General features: G+C 37.6%; 1 protein-coding gene across 1 annotated transcript in view; it reads right to left on the reverse strand.

Moving 5' to 3' along the window:
• Nucleotides 1-7100: 7100 nt before the first annotated feature.
• ERC1 (ELKS/RAB6-interacting/CAST family member 1) overlaps nucleotides 7101-22715 on the reverse strand; it is a gene marked incomplete at its 3' end in the record, with an annotated part of 106314 nt that continues 90699 nt past the window's right edge. Inside the window, exons 4-7 of the mRNA XM_008577918.1 lie at nucleotides 16306-16380; nucleotides 11951-12106; nucleotides 10620-10712; nucleotides 7101-7268 (exon numbers count right to left, since the gene is read on the reverse strand). Coding sequence (XP_008576140.1) covers nucleotides 7101-7268; nucleotides 10620-10712; nucleotides 11951-12106; nucleotides 16306-16380 — 492 coding nt within the window. The remainder of the gene's footprint in view (nucleotides 7269-10619; nucleotides 10713-11950; nucleotides 12107-16305; nucleotides 16381-22715) is intronic.

Raw genomic sequence — 22715 nt, forward strand, 5'->3', positions numbered from 1 at the left:
TCCCACTTGCGGTACCTCAGTTCTATTATCTTATTTTGAAAGTTCAACATATCAATTGTGATTGTTGAATCTTTCTTTTTTATTTACTTATTTTTTTTAGCTCCCACTTATGAGTGAGAACATGCAGTATTTATCTTTCTGCACCTAGCTTATTTCATTTAACATAATTTTCTCTAAGGTCATCCATGCTGCTGTGAATGGCAGTATTTCATTCTTTCATGTGACTGAGTAATGTTCCATTGTGTAAATATATCACATTTTCTTATCCAGTCATCCAACGATGGATATTTATGTTGGTTTCATATCTTAGCTATTGTAAATAGAGCTGTGATAAACATGGGGGTGCAGGTATCACTGTGACATGATGATTTCCATTCCTTTGGGTATATACCCAGAAATGGGATTGCTGGATTATATGGCAGTTCTACCTGCAGTTACTTGAGGAAACTCCATACCATTTTCCATAATGGCTGCACTTTACAGCCCCACCAAAAGTGTAGGAGGGTTTCCCTTTCTCGACATCCTCGACAGCATTTGTTACTCTCTTTTTGATAATAGATATCTCAATGTGGTTTTGACTTGCATTTCCCAGATGCTGAGTGATATTGAGCATTTTTTCATATGTCTGCTGACCATTTAAATATCTTCCTTTCAGAAATGCCTATTCAACTCCTTTGCCCATTTTTTAATTGGGATACTTGTGTTTTTACTGTTAAGCTGTTTGAGTACCCTGCATATTCTGGATATTAACCCTTTGTCAGATGCATAATTTGGAAATATTTTCTCCCACTCTGTAGTTATCTTTTCACTCTGTTAATTGTTTCTTTTGCTGTGAAGAAGCTTTCCAAACACTTTCCACAAAGTGGGCCAAGCACAGGCCTCTCGTGATGACTCACTGGCCTCTGAATGGCTCCTTTTCAGCTGTCTGTGGCTCCTGGCTCCTATGTGGGTCCACAGAACCCCGTTAGTGGTCTTGCTGGCCTGGGGGCCACCAAGGCCCTCTTCTCCCCTGTCGCCTCCAAACAACTTCATCCAAAGGGCACAGCTGCAACTTTGGCCAGCTCTTGCTCTGTGAGCTCACCAGCTCCAGACTTGAAGTGGCTGGGACTCGAAATGGTGGGAGCAGTCTTTTCTTTCTCTCATCATGGCTTCTACTGCCTCCATGAACTCCATAAATTTCTCCTCTTCTTCCCTTAAGCTCTAGTGGCCCCAGTTTGGCTGTCATTGCTTTTTAATAGTTGTAAATTGGCTGCTTTGTGGGAGAGAGTAATGCCGAGGACTGTCTATTCTGCCATCTTGACCAGAAGCTCTCGCTGTCAATTTCTTAAGTTTGTCATTATCCACATCTGCCTGCAAACAAGACATTACCCCATCACCACTGTGAGAAGTGCCAACTCACCATCTGGGGTAGGGGAGTGGTGGTGGAAGGAAGCAAGACTTTCAGATCAGAGAACTTCTGCTGTAATAATTTGTACCTCTCTTCTAACACAGCTCTTTTTCCCAAGCTAAGGTCTACCCTCAGGTATGGAAGAGATGTTGAGAGAGGATGGACCATTCAGAAGCCGGCCAGTCTACTTCACAAGCAGGCCTGAATAGCACGCCAGTGCTGCATAACTCATACTGGACTGTGCAGTGCTCACAGTGTCATGATGGGGCAATGATCTACCTAGAACAATTTAATAGAGAAACACAGTCACCTGAAAAAGATTCTAATCCCTATCTCTGTTGATGGCACTCAGTCCTCATTTATCCTGAGCAGCTGTTTCATACAGATATGAAGATATAGATATTAATACAGATATATCATCAGCCTTTCTGATTTATTCACCATTGTATCTCCAATGCTCAGAAGAATCCTCAGCAAGTATCCACAAGTAACTGTTGAGTGAAGGAATCCATAAATCTTTCTCTTTTTTCAGAATCTCATGTCATAAAAAATGCCTATCTCTTTCTGAAGTTGCATAATGCTATCATCCTAAATTCTAGGCCATACCCTTTTCTCATTTCACAAATCTGTGAATTGTTTCCCTTTTCCCCATGTTTCTTTATGGCTAGCGCCCAACCTACCAACTGAACAAGAGTTATGGTCTCTATAGCATACCATAATTAACAGAGTCTGAAATGATGGTTCTAGTCCCAAAACTAATACTAGATAGTTGTAGAGGCCTTCAGCATATTGCTTACCTTCTCTGCACCTCAGATTCCTCACAGGGAGGAATAACAGCATTGTGATGAAGAACATAAGTTTTGGAGTTTTAATTGATCAGTTTCTGAATTCCAGGTAGTCAGGCAATAGGTCACGTAAATCTCAATCTCCCTAAGCTTCAGCATGCCCATCTGTAAAATGTTACAATTCTTATTTCTTAGAAGGTTACTGTAAGGATTAACTGAGAAACAAGAAAATGAATGAAAGTATACACACCCTGCATGGTACACAGAAAGTACTCAATGTAAATATTATCATATATATTTGTTAAATTATGGAAAAACTAGGTGATCTCTAAAATTGTCCTCTAGTCCTAAGAATGTATCACCAACTCTAAGTATGCTGAGGAAGTCAGAACTCTAACTGAAGAGGCAGAATACCAGGGCACTGGGTAGGATTGCAAGCAGAAGGTACATGTCAAACAGTAGCATCCTAGGTCCAGTGCTGGAACATCCAAGAGCTACCAGCAATTCTCTGCTTTGTGCTAAATGCTGATCCCTTGACTCTCCTATGAAAAGAGAACCACTTCCTCTTACACTACTAAGACTTGTGATAATGCTCACCTATGATAAATAGAATTCCAAAACACAGTTTTTCCTGGAGACGTAAGAAAAAAACAGTACTACTTTGAAACAGTAAGGTCTACATTATTTTAGTTTATTGATAAAATTGGCTCTGCTCTGATCACTGAGAACTCATCAAGAAAATTAATTCAATGGGAGGTCCATGGTATGGCATTAAGATTTAGGAACAAGAAAGTGGACATAAAATAGAAAAATTCCTGAGAATCCTGTAACCAGTATCAAAAATCCCAGGGTCACTGGTGAGAGTGGCCCCAACTGCTGATCAAAAGCAGTGTGCTTGTCAGGTCCGCCGCCGCCCGACCCAAACAGCCCTTGCCTCGCTATCAGTCTCTCCCTTGGTGTTCCTTCTGGTGGGCGAGCAAATTGCCCGGATTCCTCTTTCCCTCTGGTCCCCGTTGAGAGGAGAGAGCTGCGAAGAGAGGTGAGCACAGCCGCCGGCCCCAACCAGCCAGTTAAAGGACACTCAGACGCGGCGGGGGTTCTGTTGAGCAGTTCCATTTATTATCACACAAGCACTTGCTTTTAATGGCAAATGGGGAAGGGAGGTTTTTACATCCTCCAATCAGCTTAAAGGTTACGAGAGCATGCATCCTGTCTCAATGCCTAGCTATTGCAATCATGCAGTGTTCACGAGCACGGAAGCGCCTATTTGGCCAATAAGGGCTAAGGCAAGGTTCCTGCAGACACTCCCACCCTACTTCCTACCAGCCATCTTATGCTGCCACGTTAATATGCCCTTGTGGGCCCATAATGGCGCCACTTGTAATGTCACTTAAGGTGGCGTTAGTTTTTAAGGCCCGACATGTGCTCATAAGCCCTTCATATAATTCTCTATTATAAAAGCCAGACGACAATATTTATCTTGCCTAACCCATACCATTACTATGAGGAGCAAATAAAACAATACCAAATAAAACAAAACTGTAAGGTATTCAAAAAAGTTTTAACCCACTGAATTTAAACTTCCCTCCATATTCAGATGAGAACTATACAGTTGAACATTTATCCTATCCATAACAACCTTAGGAAGTTAGCCATTACTGTATCATTATCCTCATTTTAAAGATGAGGAAACAGAGGCTTAAATAGGTAATATATAACTCATTTAAGGTCATACTACTAGTAAACATAGAGGGTTGGGTTTTGAGCCTATGTCTGACTCCAAAGCCCATGCTTTTAATCACTATGTTACTAAATCCAGACTACCTCTGTGAAGGTCAACATACTAAAAGAGATGATCATAAAACAGGAGCAATCTTATATATAATGTATACTTCACAAAACCAGAGGGCCTCATTCCATGTACCCAGAACAAGAAAGAAAAAAAAAAAAAAAATCAGGTCTTTTCCAACATCACTCTTAAAATCCTTAAAGGATTTTAAAGTTTTTAAAACTCCATGATCCATGCTCTTTTTCATACATGCTTAATTCAGTGATTGGAGTGTTAGATCAAAGTCTAGTATAACTGCAGAGAAGAGGACGAAATCAAGAACAAATTATAGAAATACACAAGAGCTTTCAAAGAGCTGGGACAAACTGCCTTTTATTGAGTTCTAACATAGTAAAGTTGCTTTGGAAAAAGTGACTCATGTCAAGGGTCACCAGGGTAATGTTTTTAAAAGTAAATGCTAATAAATAGGCACATTACATTTTCATAATTATACCAAATTCAAAAGGAAGTTAGCTTTCATACTCTTTTCAGGATAAGATGGTTATATTTGAGCAGTTGTCCTAGTAACTTATGGGGGTAATCATTTAGACTCAGCTACTCTCAATGGCTGAAAACAAATAAAAAAAAGGCATTCAAGAATGACGACAAATACAGTCTTTATTCTCTATGGTACAAGAAACCAATCACAAGCCCTTTTGTGTGAGACCAAGCTAATAAGAACGTTATTTGAGAGGTGTACAAAGAGAAGGATGGATTGCCAAGGGGGAAAAGTCATTTATTAGACTGTGACAAGCTTTTAAATGTTTGCATTATCATTAGCCAACTGCTTGGCTGTCTGGTTCGCACACCTGCCACCTCTATTACAGTAGCAAACCTGGAAGTAGGGCCCACCTCTAACACACTGGCACCCTCTTCTGACCCTTTTGTAGTACTGCATGTACACAAGTTACTGAAGTGCAAAGCCCTTAAAAAAAGCCATAAATTAATAACTTTTAGGTAACATTTTCCAGATGATTTTACATTTGTAATAGCCTGAATAAACCTAAATTTAGCTTAATAAAAATATGAAAGAGCAGATCTTCTAAATAAAAATTATACCAATGAAAGAGAAAGCCTTTATGTTCTCCTAACATCTTAACAATGTATACGTACCTGCTGATTTTATTACAAGAATTATAATGATGACGACAGTGACTAATTACAAAGAGCTTTCTATGTGCCAGGCACTACGCATGAATAAATTAGTTTAATTCTAATGACAAGTTATGAGTTAAGCACTACTATTCTCTTCATTTTACAGATGTGGAAAGTGAGGCACAATGAAGTCAAATACATGCCCAGGGTCAGGCACCTGGTAGTAAGAGGTAAAGGTGAAGTCCAAACTCAGTAACACGACTCTAGAGTTAGAGCCTTAACCACTGCCACATCTCATGTGAGGTAGAATGGAGCTAATATCATGATAAAACGAAACACGACTAAAATAGAAAAAGTGTAAGTTATAAGAAAACTGACAAATATATCATCCAAATCTCTCATTTTCAACAAAGCATCAAACTGTACAGATAAAAATATATGAAAGAGTTCTGGTCCTTTCCCCATGCCTTTCCCCATTCCTCATGTGAAGATTCTCATCTTCTAGGACTATGACCTTTTTACTCTTTCTTTTTCCTCCGCAGTTCCTTTTTCCATCAAACTATGCCCTTACTTAGTTACTATCTGGTTCTTTAAGAAAAAAAACAAAAACAAAAAACAAAACAAAACAAAAACCCCCATCTACATCATATGCTTCATTTTTCTTCTACACAGCAGAACTACTTGTCTATTACTACTTAAATTACCTATTTCACTGAGATCTTTAAAAAAATATGTATATTATGGGGGCCGGCCCGGTGGCGCACTGGATAAGTGCTCCCGCCCGAGGGTTCGGATCCCACATACAGACCGGTTCCCGCTCACTGGCTGAGCGAGGCGCGGGAGCAACACCGAGGGTTGCGATCCCGTTGCCGGTCCCCGGTCCGGTGCGGGGCAACACTGAGGGTTGCGATCCGTTGCCGGACACGGAAAAAGACAAAAAGACAAAAAAATATATATATATATGTATATTAAGACAATAAGTTTAAATAGCATCATCAATTCCTTCTCTTTGATCACTGAAAATATGATAGATAAGAATCTATCTGTAATTATTTAATGTATTCCTACCTGAAGGTGGGGCCAACAGCACTAGATAATCTTTGAAGATTTCCAAAAATAATAACTTTATGTTCAAACAGGATATAAAGACACATTTTCTAATGACCTATGGTTTAAAGCCAGGTCTATCTAGAACATCTATAGATTCCAGTTTTACTACATAAAGTTACTCATAACATCAAAAATTAACAACACTTAAATGGTTAAAAAAAAAAAAGAAGGAAAAAGAACACTTAAATGTAATCCAAACATAGGGTAACCAAGCTTATTGTCATTCATAACAAGAAGATTTACCATAGGTGAGAATTAAAGCTTCTAAATCAATGATTCCATTTTTACAATTATCCTTTCATTTTGATAATGTTATTTAGAGTATACGAGGGTACTTCAAAAAGTTCATGGGAAGGGCCGGCCCAGTGACGCACTGGAGAGTGCGCCGCTTGGGAGCGTGGCGGCGCTCCCGCCGAGGGTTCGGATCCCATGTGGAGACCAGTTCCCGCTCACTGGCTGAGTGTGGTGCAGGCGCAACACCGAGGGTTGCGATCCCGTTGCCGGTCCCCGGTACAGGCACGACACCGAGGGTTGCGATCCCGTTACCGGTCAATAAAAAAGACAAAAAGGGGAAAAAAAAGTTCATAGGAAGATGTGCATTATCTTTTAATTCTATTTTTCCATGAACTTTTTGAAGTACCCTCGTATTTGAAGAACAGACATATTAAAAGTTCAAGGTATTAAAAACATAAATAAACTGCACTAGTTTTAATTTGTTAGATCTAAGAATAACTCAAACGAGATGGTTGTATTTTAGTACAATAACTGATCACGCTGCTAAATAATCATAACATTATTCATATTTTCCAAATTGAAACAACAAAAACAGCATAGATAACAAGTATGAAAAAGTGCCAAGGGATCAACTCCTCCCAAATCCCGGAATCCTCTTTACCTCAGTCTGCAGGATGGCAGCCCTCTGCTCCTTGGCAGTCAAAGACTCCTTCAGCACTTCAATGTGCTGCTTACTGTCTGAGAACTGGTTTGTGAGCGTTTCTAGCTTTGTCTGTAGGGCTAGTAGTTCTGTGTCCTTTCTGGACAGCTCCTGTTTCACCTGGCCAATCTAGAAAAAAAATAAATAAAACACTGTAAGGAAAAAAGAAATAAAACAACCCCCTCTGATCTGGATCTCTGACAGATCTGAGCCACAAGATATGAAACTAAATGCAATGTTAATTTTATGACAGGACATATTCATCCTTTTGTATCATCTAATCTTGGATTCTTCCTCCCCACCACCAAAAAAAAAAAAAAAAACAACTAAGTTAATTCAACAAATAGGAAACTTCTAGTTTTCATTTATTTTGTCTTCTAAAGTCTTTGAAACCCCTTAGAGTGAAGCAAAGAAGAGAAAGGAGATTACGATTCAATTAGATGACTATCAGATAACACTAAGCACCTGAATATCACCATGCTAATAAAACAGTTCTCATTTTTTTTTAAGTCAGACCTCCCCAGAACATGATGGGTCAAAGGATTAGTAGAGATACAACACAGAAGGAAAGAAAGAAACCACCTAATACGACTATTTAAAGTAAATTCAAAAGCTGCTGCTGCTGTTTCCTTATTTTTTCATTAACTTTTATTTTTCATTCTTAAACAAAAGTTTGCATAAAATCCTTATCTTTGAGTTATATATGAACTAATAAAAAGATTCCACCTACAAAGTTCTATCACCTCTAACATGTTGTACCTGCTAACTGGATGAAAGTATGTGACCTAAATAAACGCATAAAATCTCATTCCATAAGAACCTACATGTGCAATTTGATGTTTATTACTCTGAAAGGGTAACCGACAAATCAATAGGTGCCATTCACCCCCCCATAAATTTCTCTCTTAATATAGAAAATATTTTCATTCAAACATCTTTACATTCCTTCTGTTTCTAAGAATTTTAAAAAGTATTTTACTCTAAATGTAAGCCAAATAAATAAAAATCAGATCTGCTTTTACCACCTAGCAAGGCACTAAAACATAGATTAATTATTGGAAGTATAAATTTGACAAGAGTGAGTAATTTCAGTATCACTAATGAAACAAAAAGCACTTTATTTTTTAAAAATTGAATGTATCTAAAGCACTTTAATTGTAATATTCTTAGGTACAGGAACAACACTTTAGAGAAAAATTTCCCATGAGAAAATAAATTTTACTTTAATTGCAAGTAGACTTTTTTTTTTCATCTGGCTGGTAGAGGAATCTGAATACAATTTAGACATTTAAGAAGCACTAAAAGTAAATTTCTAATTTAGTTTTGTTTCAACAAAAAGACCAGTACTCTTCTCATATGCATGAAATCTCTATTTGCAGTAATAGTTATTCATTCATTCAACAAACATTTCTGCCTGCTTATTGCATGCAAAGTACCTGAGTATTCTAAGAACATCAGTGAAAGATAACTAAGTGGCAGCTGTTTTCATCTTGCAAAACGGATATGTATCCAGGAGTTACCATATACTGTAACAGTGTGGCATCTTTCATGATATCCTTTTACCAAGAAAGAAATGCACATTAGTATTATTCCATCCTTAACAAACATACTGTGCTAAAAACACATTTGTTGTATGAATGAATTTTCAAGAGAAATGTTCAAAGTGTTAACATTTGCTCAGCTAAAAAACCATGAGTTAGGGCCGGCCCGGTGGCGCACTGGATAGTGCGCCGCTTGGGAAGCGCGGCGGCGCTCCCGCCCAAGGGTTCGGATCCCACATACAGACCGGTTCCCGCTCACTGGCTGAGCGAGGCGCGGGAGCAACACCGAGGGTTGCAATCCCGTTGCCGGTCCCCGGTCCGGTACGGGGGCAACACTGAGGGTTACGATCCGATGCCGGACACGGAAAAAAGACAAAAGACTAAAAAAAAAAAAACAAAAAAAAACCATGAGTTAAAGATTATTCAAATTTTCAGCTACCTCCAATCATGTGATCAAAAATAAATACAATATCTGTTTCCTCATCATCTGTATTATTAAATAAGCTTCAAATAATGCTACATTGATCTTAAAGAATGAAAAAATAAAATAATTTAAATGTAAAGCAGTGTAGAAGCACAAATTCTCCTTAAAGACTGAGAAGGGGAGAGAATATTATAAATGGGAAGAAAATATAATATAAAAGTTAGGAGCTCGAGGTTTTGCCCTCAGTCACACATTACGCTGAGCTAGCTACGTGTCTTTGAGCAACTACTTTACTTCTTTAAACCTTGGTTCTCTAGTCAGTAATATGGAAAAATTATACCGATGCCACTGTGTTGTTTAAGAATTCAGTAAAGAAGTATGAAATGTACTTAGCCTATTATCTGACACAACACAAAAATGAATAATAGTAGCTAAGAAATAAAAAAGGAAGTTACAGATCAACTTCTCCTCTAGACAATAATGGTTACCATAATCCAAATTAGAACTTTTCAGACAAAATATTTTACCTTTTTTTCTGTATTATAAAGTCGTCCATAAACAACTAATATACCAAATTAGCACAACCTTTTTTTTAAGTGCTCCATTCCAGCCTCAAACCACAATTGTTTTCAGAAGCAGTTTTCCCTGACACTTTGACAAACGTATACACAGCCCAGTATAGGACAATCTAGTAAGGAGCTTATGAGCACAGTTTCTGGAACCGGATTACTTGGATAAAACCAAACCCTGCCTCTTACTAGCTGTGTTTTTCTAGGCACCATTCTGTTACCTCGGTTTCCTCATGTATAAACTACGGTTGATAACACACCTACCTCATCAGGTTATAAAATGCTTTTAATAAGTGTGCAAGTGTCAGCTATTTTGTTGCTTTTTATTATTTTATTATGTTTTAAAATGGAATTTGAAGTTTTTAGAAGACTGAACTAGATGTAGATACTTAAATACATCTCATACTAATTTTAATTTACTAGGTAATTCTAAATAAGCTAATTCCTTACTTTCTATACATCTGTCCTAAAGAAAGTAACATTTGTTGCAAAATCACCTAATGGGGACTTAAAGACAATGCCTACAAAAGAAGGTAAAGCACTATATTCAAGAATTTCAAATTCAAAAAACTGTAGGTGATGGGCCTAGAATTTCTTCATGTTCTTATATCTATGAAGAAAAAAAACCCCACCATTCATATAAATCAACAAGAATCTAGTAAAAAGGGGTGGAGGAAAAAGAGCTTTGAAATACCATCCATAGAGTGACAAAAGCAATAATGAAGAACCAAGTACAGGGCTTCCAGAACACGTGAGGGCTCACTGCACACAAAGTGACATATGGGTCAAACCAGTGACAAGAGTCGGTTAAAGAGCAGAGCAGGCTGGTTAGTGCTAGTTATGGGCAAAGCTGCCAATCACAGAGAATGCAAGTATAAGCCACCCAGAAGCCAGAGCGAGCAGGGTCCCACTGTGGGATCACTGCACACACAGAGGTAAATCTTACGGCAAAGACCTCAGCCTGAAGACCAGCCGCTCTCTTTTTCAGCTCCTCCCCTTGAGCCTCTTTCGAACTTAGCTCCTCCTTCAGTTGCTCTACCTGTCACGACATTGTTATTCTTTTTCACTTGTGTGTCAACTTAGGTCTTCTTCTCATCTGCTTTTGAGCCAGAGCAGTAACTAAAAATAACAATCATTTATATAACACAATCAAATCTGTTCCCCAAGTCCTTCTTTGAAGGGCCATCAAAGGTCTCTCTATATTCACAAGTTTTTTTTTAATCGACTGGAATGTGCTCTTCAACAAATGAGAAGCATAAACATAGAGATTACATTGCAGTATATTTTGTTCTCAAATTAGGGTGAAAAATCCAAATAGAAAGTTTGATATGTGGATTTTTAAGTTCTAAAATTAACATGAAATTAGCAGAAATCATTGATAACTGATTCTTAAAACAATAGAGAAATATTCTACAGATGTATATGCCACAGTAAGAAGCTAGAAACTGGACAGAGAGTATGACTATGTCCTTCCTTTACACTGCTGGGAATGTTTCAGTTTTCAGTTCTGAGAAACTGGAGATTACAAGTGGGATAGAGAATGGAGAAACCAAAATTGTCTGGCTAAAATTTTATAATTACTATTATGATTTTTAATTAACCAAATAAAACTGATAAATAGATAACTACAATAAACTAAATCCTCCAACTTGCCTAAATAGTTTATAGAATCAAACTAAATGACTTTGGGTCTAAAGGAAGGAATATTGTGATTTTATAAACACAGGCTGATAGGTCTTCGTGGTTATCTATCTTACTGTATGTATGACTGAAGTGCACAGGGGAAGCAGTAAACTTGATAGCAAATGGATCTTCCCCAAGGGACAGAGCAAAGGGTTTTCCTTTACGAAACATGATTTCACTTAGCCCATTGCAGAAAAGAGGGAGGCTGAAGTCAGCCTCTCGGGGTTTTGACCTTTAAAATACTTCACGAAGAGGTAAAGAACTCGATGTCTCATATAGTGAGAAAACTCATGTGGATATAATTCTACTCAATCTCCTCAGAAGTACTGATACATATGCAAAGCTAAATCATGACAATACATACTTAGCATCATACGGGCAATTTTCTTTTAAGTAAAAATTTGTAATAACTATATGATGTCAGTAATTCTGACTAATTCTGAGAAAGTTCCACTTGAAAGAACTGTGCTGGAAGTATTCTTCCTGAAATCTGATAAAACAGAGTGCAGTACATCTCGATCATCACAAACAAAGTAAAATATGCATCCACTTTTCAAGCCCTTTTAACAAATAAAGAGCATCACACACCATTACCTTATTTTTCATAAATTTAGAATGGCTCCGATACACCTCCATTTGCTTCATTTCTTCCTCCCGCTCTTCAGTACTCAAAGCCCCATTTGATTTCAGCATCTGAATTTCCTCTTCCAGGTCTCGAAGCCCACGCTCCATAGAGGAAATTTTTGAATCCTGAGGACAATGGAAGATTTAGACATTAAAGAATTCTCAAAAACTCAGAGAATTTGAATAAATCAGTCCTTAAAGATGTTAAACTTAACTAAAGATAAATAAATATACAGAAAAATTGCTGCCTGGTAATTGGTGCCTTGCTTCTAAAATACACGCTTTACGGCCATTTGAGTGAGAGGAAGAGAACTCATATCCACAATATGATTTTTCCATCTCTAGTCTGGACCCTTTCAATTAAAGTTGGGATAAAAAAGAAAAAGCAATGGAAAACTGGTTAAAGTTTCTGTGCACTTATGGTCAACAAATTTCTGGTGAAAAAAATTTGTAATATTAACAGTAAATCCTTTCTAGTTCTAATATTTATCATTTTATTTGGTGACCTATTAAAGGCATATTTCTGCCCCAAAGGATGGGGAAAGAGCAAGAGGGTTTCAAAGATGTATACAATGATGTGCATAACTATATTTACAATCACAAAAACTGTATAAGATCCCACTGCAGAAAATCAAAGGAATGAATAACTATACTAACAATTACTTTTTATGTTAGAAATCTTACTTATTGTCTACACTTCTCCATTCATTTGAAACATTTCATAATTTTTTTTTTTTTAAGATGACCAGTAAGGAGATCTTAACCCTTGACTTGGTGCTGACCAAACAAAGTGAGCTAACGGCCTTCCCTATATAGGGAACTGAACCTGTGGCTTTGGTGTTATCAGCACCACACTCTCCCAAGTGAGCCACAGGCCAGCCCAATATTTAATAATTTTTTTAAAAACCAGTCTCTGTAAATCATTATCATTACCACAAATGTCACCTTCTAGTTGAACATCCTTCTAGATTCAATTTCTTGATTTTGTCACAGTGTTTAGTTTAGCCTCAGATTGATTTAGACCTCTTCAATTACAGAAAACTCCTACACAGAATGAATAATTTTCTATCTGTAGCTGCATATGCTTATTCACCTAGGAAAGAGAGACTTGGAGTTTTACAGAAACCATCCCTTTAGGATGCAATTTTGAGACTGACTTCCTTTTCCACTCTACCCCAGGATTTGATTGACTTTCCTTGCTATCATAATTCCTCAAGCGTGAAGATAAAAAGAGTTTAAGAATTCATCATGAGACAACTACAATTAGCTATTTCCAGGTTCAGGGAAGGGGAGAGGAGAGGGATATAAGCCTCTGTCTTGCTCACTGCATTACCATTAGAAATATCACCAAAATTTTTTTCTTTCACAAATCTATTCAAATTAAATTTACATTTTGTTCAAAATTTAATGTACTGAATTAATGCAATCAGAAACAATCTAAACCTAAGCCAGGATTTTGATTTACTCATTTAAAATTAGTGGACCTCATGCCCTCTCCTAAGCTGTAAATTGTACAATCTACTTCAATTGCACAATCTGAACATTTACTTTTAAGATTACTACAAATTTCTATGGAAATCTCAAGATACAGGCACTTAAAAATGACTAAAATACTAGGCATATGCAAGTGACTAACCTGAAAACAGAAGAAAATGAAATACAGGTTCTCTTCTGACATTAGCCTGGGTGGTAATGAAAGGGGACCAGCTGATAGAGGCAAGTATACTTATAGCACCACCTGGGCTCCACACAAGACAATACAGCCCCCAGGTAAGAACTCCAGCTTTGCACATCACATGACAGCCTCCACCTGTACAATGCATCTACTAGGCCCTTGCCGAAAAACATTATCCATCCTCTCCCCTAACCCCAATACAGACAAAGAGACAGCACCCCCACTACGAAATCATGCACCGTAAAAGCTTTTCTCCAAAAAGGGACCATGACTGCAGCTCTGAAAACCATGAGGCAGGCACTGATTGCCCAGAAAAAGAACCTACCAGCCTACTCTCTGAAATCAGGCCAGAACACTGATGCCTGACACTCTCAACTAGTTCTGACACAACTGGTACCAAGGCTGGGTTTACTTGAAGATAGGCATTCCAACCAGATTTCTTACTCCTAGTATGTGTAATAACTAAGTAAATAAATTCCTTTTCACCTTACTCTTTACCTCAGTATTTCCCCAGCCATGGTTCTCCCACCATTGATAATCAATCCCACTGGGCCTATTAAAATCTTCTGTTCCTTGTTAAATCCCCCAAATCCTCAACATTTCTTCATAGGTTGTCTCCCTGTCCCAAGTAAAACCTGATTTTCCCCAAAAATATAACATTCCTGAACTCTCTCCAGTGAAGACCAGTAATGCCCCAGCACCACAAAGGAGCATGGGACAGGGTTGGAGTTCTCCTGGTTCCTCAGTGCAGTTCCCCTTTTTGTAAAGCTCATACTCCTTTTCACTGCACCCATCTAGAGACTTCTCAATCACTCCCGCCCATTTTATGAAGTATTTGGTACCTATCTGGCTCACAACCTTTCCTTCAATCCCCCACTCCTGTCATCATCCAAAGTTTTCAATGCTAGAATTCTCTGAGGTCCTTAATGCCAATGACCTCATCCCCTGCTCCACTTCAGTTATCCAGTTTACAGGACTGCACTCTGGATGCTGTCATCACCTTCCTACCCTCACTCTGATCATCTCCTATTCTTTGACCTCATAGAGAACTCCACTTTCCTAACTTTTACATTTTCTCCTAACCAGTCATTCCCTCTAAATTTTCTTCTTCCACATCCAGAGTACATCCTAGGACTGATCATCCAAACTACTCTCTCATCATCACCCTTAATTCATTTGCATCCCAAACATCTGCTAAATCTACCCAGCAAAACTCTAACCCTAGAGCAGTACAGCAATTCTTCACTGCTCCTCAACTGCTAAAGGGAAAAGAAAAAAAGCAGAGGAAGAAAAGGAGGGGAAAAAAAGGAAAAGAGGGGCAGAGTGGGGAAATAATGGAAGGGGAAAAGACGACAGGAGAAGGAATGGGAAGGGGAAAGGGGAAAGAGAGGAAGAGGAGAAAAGAAATCTGTATCACCTTGAAGATTACTGGGCTCTTTCATTGCTAGCAATCATCTTGTTTTCCCATTTCCCTCAAAGACTATTCTAGATCATCATAATTCTCTCAATCTAATGTCACATTCTCAGCAGCTCAGCTATTTCAGTTGTGATTTCAGCATAACATCCACTTGATCCCACTGGGACACCAGAATCTCCAGCTTCTTCGCAGAACACCTGAAGGTTAACACAACTTAAAATATATCCACTGCCAATTGATACTATCACACTTCCCCATTCTGTCAAAAATTGAGTAAAGAAATAATTTTGTGAACATAGGTCCATTCATGGATTTTACTCAGTGTCAACAGGAATCAGGAAATAACATGTAGGAATAAATTTGTGGTAAATGTGAGTAAAGTAAAACCGTGTAATTACCATTCTAAAGGCCCTTTACAAGATTACAGTCAAGACTACTAATTATCTAACTACAAAGAACTCAGAATTTGTTTGGTAAATCCTTTCTCCATTAATAAAGATATACACAATATAAACAAAGTTTTAAGAGGAAATCAATCAAATTAAGAGAACAGCTCCATAACCGTACTCGAGAAGCATAAAAATTATTTTTATGCCAATAACTAAATATTCTCAGAGGAAAAATAAAGTTTTTAAAAGACTGCTTCCCTTAAGAATGTCCTTCATGAAGTGGTAAAAAGTATTACTTTTAATAAATCTCAGCACATCTTTTAACATCTTGTGTGATGAAACGGGAAGGAGCAAGGCCTGCAGGACTCCTGCTGCACCCCGAGTTACGATGGCTGTCCCCAAGAGCAGTATTTGTGTGCTGTTCTGGGTTGCAAGCTGAATTAGGTACCTTCTTCATAGAACGCTATTTTCACTCAGAAGAACAACCGACAAACTACGGTTCCTCAGACTCGGTATGTGGCAGACATTTTCTTAAAAATGAAGGAAGTGAGCCTGTCACTTTAAGAGAGTAAAGGGGTCCTTAGATCAAGAAGTTGAGAAAACCTGATTTAAAAAAATTTTGGACAACCCTTCAGTGCAAACTGAATTATGGTCTACAAATGAAAAGAAATGAAGTTGAAATTCTTTTAAGATGGCATGTTCATTAAGTCTTACTATTGCCTCTCAATCTCCAACAGGAGTGAAATATTATTACATACCATTTTCTAATACTCACACATGAAAGTATGTGGTCACTTAAAACTGTAAAGTGACCCATGAGATTCTTTATTAGATTCTCACTTACCTTCATCTCAATAACAGTTTGCAGGGCTTTTGTTTTGGCAGAATCAGGGGCATTCTCAAATCTCCGATGCATCTCCTATATAAGAGAAGCAAAAAGAGAGTAAGTACTCTCCTTTCCACTCTCATTTTTTTGAAAAGGGGAAGTGAGGGAGTTGTATGCAAAAGATAATTACTCCAGCTTTGTGAGACATTCTGACCCCTTTCTGTGAGAACAACCTTTCCCCATGGATCAGGGAATCCACAGACTGCGTTCAAGCTAATTCAACCATGGAGACAGGAAGGTCTGTGTCTCTGAACACCTAGTTATTTAAAATTAGTCACAGAAACACCAGGTACTACAACAACTGAAACTATAGCACATCCCCAGGTTGGTGTGTCAATCTTTCAAATTACCTTAAAACACATACTCAGAACTCCAAATCATCCAAAATGGAACTGGGAATGTTCCCTTTTTACAAGGAGAAATAAAAGCAGTCACAATCAGTCTACGTCTCACAAAGCTATTGAAAGCATCTATGTTGACATCCTTTCCATGGCATCTACCCCAAGTAACAACCTCCTGGTTACCCATCATGAAAATCTCTCCCCAGCGGAGCTACAGGTAGAAAGAAAAAGATCAGACTGTTGAGCAACTTCCCCAAGTAGTTTGGGTTTAGAAAACGCCAGAAAAACATAACTTTTTCTTTTAACCTAAATTTTAGTGAGTTCGGGATAGGGAAGGAAGGAGGGTGTTTTAGGGTCTTCAAGGGTCCCCCTAATGTTATCAAACCACCTCAGGCAATTATGTCAGATTTTGTGAATGTCCGTGAGTTCACTGGTCAGCACTTCCAAAGTACTCTGGGACAGGCTGTAGTGACCCCAGGGAATACAGAGATGAACACTTTCCTTCTGAACAATGCTTAAGCGCAATGAAAGAGATGATAATATAATACTTTACTCATACCTTTCACCTAATTTATTCATCCTTTATGGTTTGAGAGAAACAGAAAAAAAAAAAATTCATTGAGTTGACCTCTTCTTGAAAGACTAGTTCTATTGAACTAACCGAGGCTCTAAATTATAAAAAGCCAAAGTTCAAACACAAGTAATTTCTGAGCACTCACATCCTCCATCTGGATGCTGCTTCTATAGCATAAACTACTATTAATACTATACCACCCTTTCTGCTACCTCTCTCCCCATCTCCAGCATTAAACACCCAACCTGTAGTGCCCAAGACTTCCTAAGTCCAAAGTCCAGGGAACACAGCTGGTTAAGGCCCTGGTGGTGGCAAAAGTGACAGGAGAGAATCACATTGTGAATGATGGAGCAGAAAGAGATGGTGAGACTAACCTCCACATTCACTCTACTCTCTTTTTGAAGCCCTCCAAACCACACCCATGACCACCATTTTTGATCTGTTCACTATGGCACAGTCCTACAATCTAATCACCTCTTCAAGGCTCCACCTTTCAATTACCATAATAGGATTTCCCACCCTCAACAGTTACAGTGGGGATTAAGTTGCTAATACATAAAACTTGGGGGACACAATTCAACTTTCAGTGAACACTGCCCTTTGCTCTGATTTCAGGACCCATATCCAACTGCCCGTGGGATAATCTCTAGTTAGATGTCTTAAAGGTAACTCAAACTAATTTTATCCAAAAAAACCTCTTGATTTTCTCTTTCTCAGCCTTGCCCTCATCTGATGAGAGATGAGTCTTCCGCATCTCATTAAGTGGCACTGCCATCCAGTGGCTCAAGCCAAACCCAAGAGCATCTCCTTTCATTCTTCCTGATCTTCATTTCCCAAAACAAATTCAACAGCAGTACTAATTGTTCTACCGCCAAAATATTCATTGAATCTATCCATTTCATTCCATTTCCAGTCTAGTTTAAGCCTAGATGACTTCAACATCTTCTAGTTAGTTTCCATCCATTTCCTTTGTCCATTTTCAGAAGAGTACCAGAGTGATCTTGATAAAAACATCAACAAATCAGGATACTAATCTGCTTTAAATCCCACGATCAATATCTCATCATACTTCTCCCCTCCCTACAATATCAGCATGATCTGACCATAATGGGAGTAAAAGAGACAAGATGGCTCCTGTCATAAACTACTATAAAATTAGACAGAATGCATGAAATGACTATTTTCAAACACTGGACAACAACTAGTACAGGGCTATAATCCTTGAGAGAAAAGAAACAAACAAGGTGATGCCCAGACTTGCAATCTGAAATGTGACACAAGGAGGGGGAGCCCAAACAGAAAAGAGTAGACTTACAGAGCTCAGGGAACAGATCAATAGGGTAAGGCTCCTCAAGGCAGTGGAAATTTGCAGAGCAGAACAATCTGAGAAAAAGGCTTGCCATACAAGCAACAGTGTCTAATCTGAAAGAAGTCCCCTTGAGTCCCTGGCCAAATACTAAGCTGTGCATGCATAGGGCAAGACTCCAAAAAGGTCACACAAAGAACTACTAGGGAAAGAACAACTATCAGGGAGCTATGAGTTGAGCAACTCCCCAAACCTTCATGAGACTGGGAAAAACTCTCCAAATGGCCAAAGTGGAGAGAACACCAAAGGCACTTAGTAGAGACCGCAGAAACGTCAAGCCTTAGGAACAGAATTTAGCCCTAGAGGAAAGTCTACTCCAAACCAACCCTAACAGTTTTAAAACAAGTCTTGAAAAGATCGAGTTAATCCACAAGTAAAGTAACTCTTGCAAGACAAAACACTACTTCATTAAGGAAGACACCATAATCCAGCCACTCAATAACCTTGCATCTATAATGTCCATCATACAATAACAAATTACTAGACCACGAAAAAAAACATACACAAAATTACTAGGTACACAAAGCATGAAAATATGACCTATAGCAAGAAGACAGGTCATTCAATTGAAATAAAGAGAAATTACAAAGAATGCAATTATCATTCCAGCTAACAAGCTAAGAAATAGCTAAACTATATGAGGAAAAGAGGGGAATCATTAAAGGGAAATTTTTAATTAAGAGATTTAAAGCATATTTTTGAAAAATAGGCAAAAAGAGGCCACAATGTTTAGGGATGATACTTAGAAATTATATTAACTTAATATACATGATTCAATATAACAATATTATAATACTAGGGATAAGATGTGATAAATATCATAAATAGCGAAGGCATGATTACCATAAAAGCCGAGATAGTGATTATTTCTATGGAAAAGGGAGAGAGCTTTGCCTGGGATGGAGTACCTGGAAGACTTCTGGGTGGCTGTTAAAGTTCTATTTCTCGACCTGGGTGGTGGTTACAAGAATGCTTACTTTATAATTTATAAAGCTATACACTTTTTATAATATTTTCTGCATCTGTTCTATATTGCATCCAAAGAAGTTTTCTAACTCTCTTGAATTCATCTGTTTTCTTCTATCCCAACACCTAACACATTAGTTCAGGCCATAAAAATGTCTCATCTTCATTAGAACAAACTTGGCAGCCTCTTCCCAGACTCCAATTTATCCACACTGAATCTATTCTCCACGCTTTAAACAAGGTGATTAATTGAGAAGACAGTAGATATTTAATTATATTTGTTCAATAAATGAGTGCAAAACTTTAAAATGTATTTTAAAAATGAACACTACTAATTTTAAACTATCTGCATCTATTAATAAAATCCTATAACCTATACTTTACAACATTTCTTATTTTGTATTTCTATATCTACTTGAAAATATTAAAATTCCATTTCTTTGAAATACTCACAGTTCAGATTTTCAACTAATTTTATCTGACTTTTCCTCTTCACCATTACCTAATTCCAAATAGGTAATTTCAAAATGCTTCACTTTAAGGTAAAATTATTTTAATTTCATTTTTAAACCCTAGCAAGCATCCAAGCAAAATATAAACAAAACAAACCCATTTGAATAAAAAAATCCTTCTCTGCATACAATAAAGAACTGGGATGCCTTTTATACCATTTACAGACATAAAGCTTTCCTACAAAGTCATTTTCAAACCCATCACTCATAAATTTCCATTCAAAGGCCTGCACGTTAAAGCTCATTAGGAACACATCTTGCAGTCAGTGAGCAGATAAACTCCCCTTTCCCTCTAAGCATATGAAGCCTCCAACTCATGCACTGCTAGTAAGAGAGGAGACTCTGGAAATAGAAGTGAATGCACTATTCCAACAAGTGTAAGAAGTAGAATATGTTATTTGCTCACTTTATTTCACTCCTATTGGCCTGATATTTTCATTCAAAAAAATTACATTAGAGGTAGAACTATCTGGATCTTGTTATACTGTCAACTGTGTTTGACAAGAGAAAATGGGTTCATTTTCTCTCCTTAATTTACTAAAGAATAAAGGCTAATCTAGAGTTAGAAAACAAACGTTAGGCATCAAATTTCATGTCTGTCCTTTTCTTCAGTAGTTTCTTTCTTCTTAAAAGTAAGTCAACATTTACCTATACACCAGTCAGAAAGGAGCATTTGTGTCTGAAAAATAATATATCTAAAACTTCTTTTTTTCAAGTTTCAGATTTTAGCTTTTAGCACTCTTGGTTCAAGGGTAGAAGCTCTAAATTGTTTGTGAAGTCCCTTCACAGATTCACTCCTCCACAAAGTTCTGTGTTTACTGTACTCACAACTCAAAGGAAACAAATGAAGACAGGCGGTCAAACGGAAAGTATCCTCATTTCTTTTTTAGCATCTTAACCCAGCCAGCGTCCAGCAGCACTGTACAGTAACCCTCTATCAACTCCAGTGATGGCATTATGCTGAGAAAACCTGTCTTCTTGTCAAAATGGAAGTGAGGAACAAACGACACAACAAAAAGGGAGAAGGAATGACCTGAACAGGTGAGGTGTACACCAGCTCTCACTTTCCAAATCACAACAAAAGCCCAAACTAACTAGTGACCCCTTTTCCTTTTTTAATTCCTCCTACTGTCTATTTTGTCTATTTTTTTCTCTATATATCTCTATTTCCTTTCCCCCCCACAATCTCCTCGGCTTATACCTTTCAACTGCAAATAATACCGACGGGCATCCCTCGGATGTGCTAGTTAGATTCAGAATTCCTAGCCTAGAAACTGTTCAAACATTGGCACTTTTAACCTCAAACATTTCTGCAAACCCTAATGTGACAGAAGTTGTACTAACAAGGTTTTTTGATTGAAACAGAGACAAAAAACCTAGCAGACTGTGACCACGTTTTAAAACAAATTTGTATTTCATTCATCACAAGAGCATTTACCCGTATTTTAAAAATCATGAGCACATACAGATTTGAAATACAGTTGGTATCCATGGGGGACTGTTTCCAGGACCCCTGGCAGATGCCAAAATCCACTGATGCTCAAGTCTCATATAAAAGGGCACAGTATTTGCATATAACCTAGATCACTTGTACTATCTAATACAATATAAATGCTATTTTCTAATTTGCATTATTTTTCATTGTTGTGTTTTTAAAAATATTTTCAATCTGCCGTTGGTTGAATCCATCGACAAACAACCCATGGATATGGAGGGCCAACTATATATTATTTAGTTGGTCTATAGACGATGCATAAAGATTGAAGATCCAAAAATTCCATGGCCAGCTTAGGTATGCTCTGCCAAAAGACTGAGAACAAACCAAAGTTTGGGTCTCAGACTTTGGTGTATAACAGAATCACCTGTAAAGCTTGTGAAAGCTTCGTATGCCCAAGCCCCAAGGACTAACCAAGTCTTGCCTGTAGTTCAGCGTTTGTCCAATAGAGGTCATCACTCTTCTACCAAAGGAAAGGTGATACAGTAAAACAATTCAAAACCTAACAATAAGTAGTCAAATGATGTGATTTCAGTACAAACAAAATACAATACTTAATCGAAATTTTATTTCTTCCTCTTTGGGTTTTTTGGCAAGAACTATTTACCTGCTATCTACAGAATCATGTTCATAAACAAAATGAAAAACTAATCACAAATGTTACTAGATTCATATGCCATTTTAATGTTACATTATATCATCAAATCTAAGATGCCATTAATTGTAAAACACACCATCACACACCATTGTTTTACATGCTGTAAAGTAAAGGAGAAAATGCCTCCAGATAAATCATGACACAAAGCTTTATCATTTAGAATGTTTATTTAATACTGATTGCAAGAGGTTTTGGGGTTTTTTTTTCTTTACTTATTTAAACATAGAATTTGATCACATATCATTATGACCTGTTTTCATCATTTTCTCCACACACAGAAACTTTGTTTCGATCCTCATTCACGGAATATTTCTGAAGACATACTGAACAACAAAGTTAACATGAGAAATACTAACAATGCTCATACCTTAACTGAAGTGATGACAAAATGAACAGCCATGACCATATTTGTGAATACACAGGCAAACAAATACATTAGGACTGCTTCTTTGCTAA

This window comes from Galeopterus variegatus, unplaced genomic scaffold (genome assembly GCF_000696425.1).
Source record: "Galeopterus variegatus unplaced genomic scaffold, G_variegatus-3.0.2 Scaffold70, whole genome shotgun sequence".
NCBI classification, from domain to species: domain Eukaryota; kingdom Metazoa; phylum Chordata; class Mammalia; order Dermoptera; family Cynocephalidae; genus Galeopterus; species Galeopterus variegatus.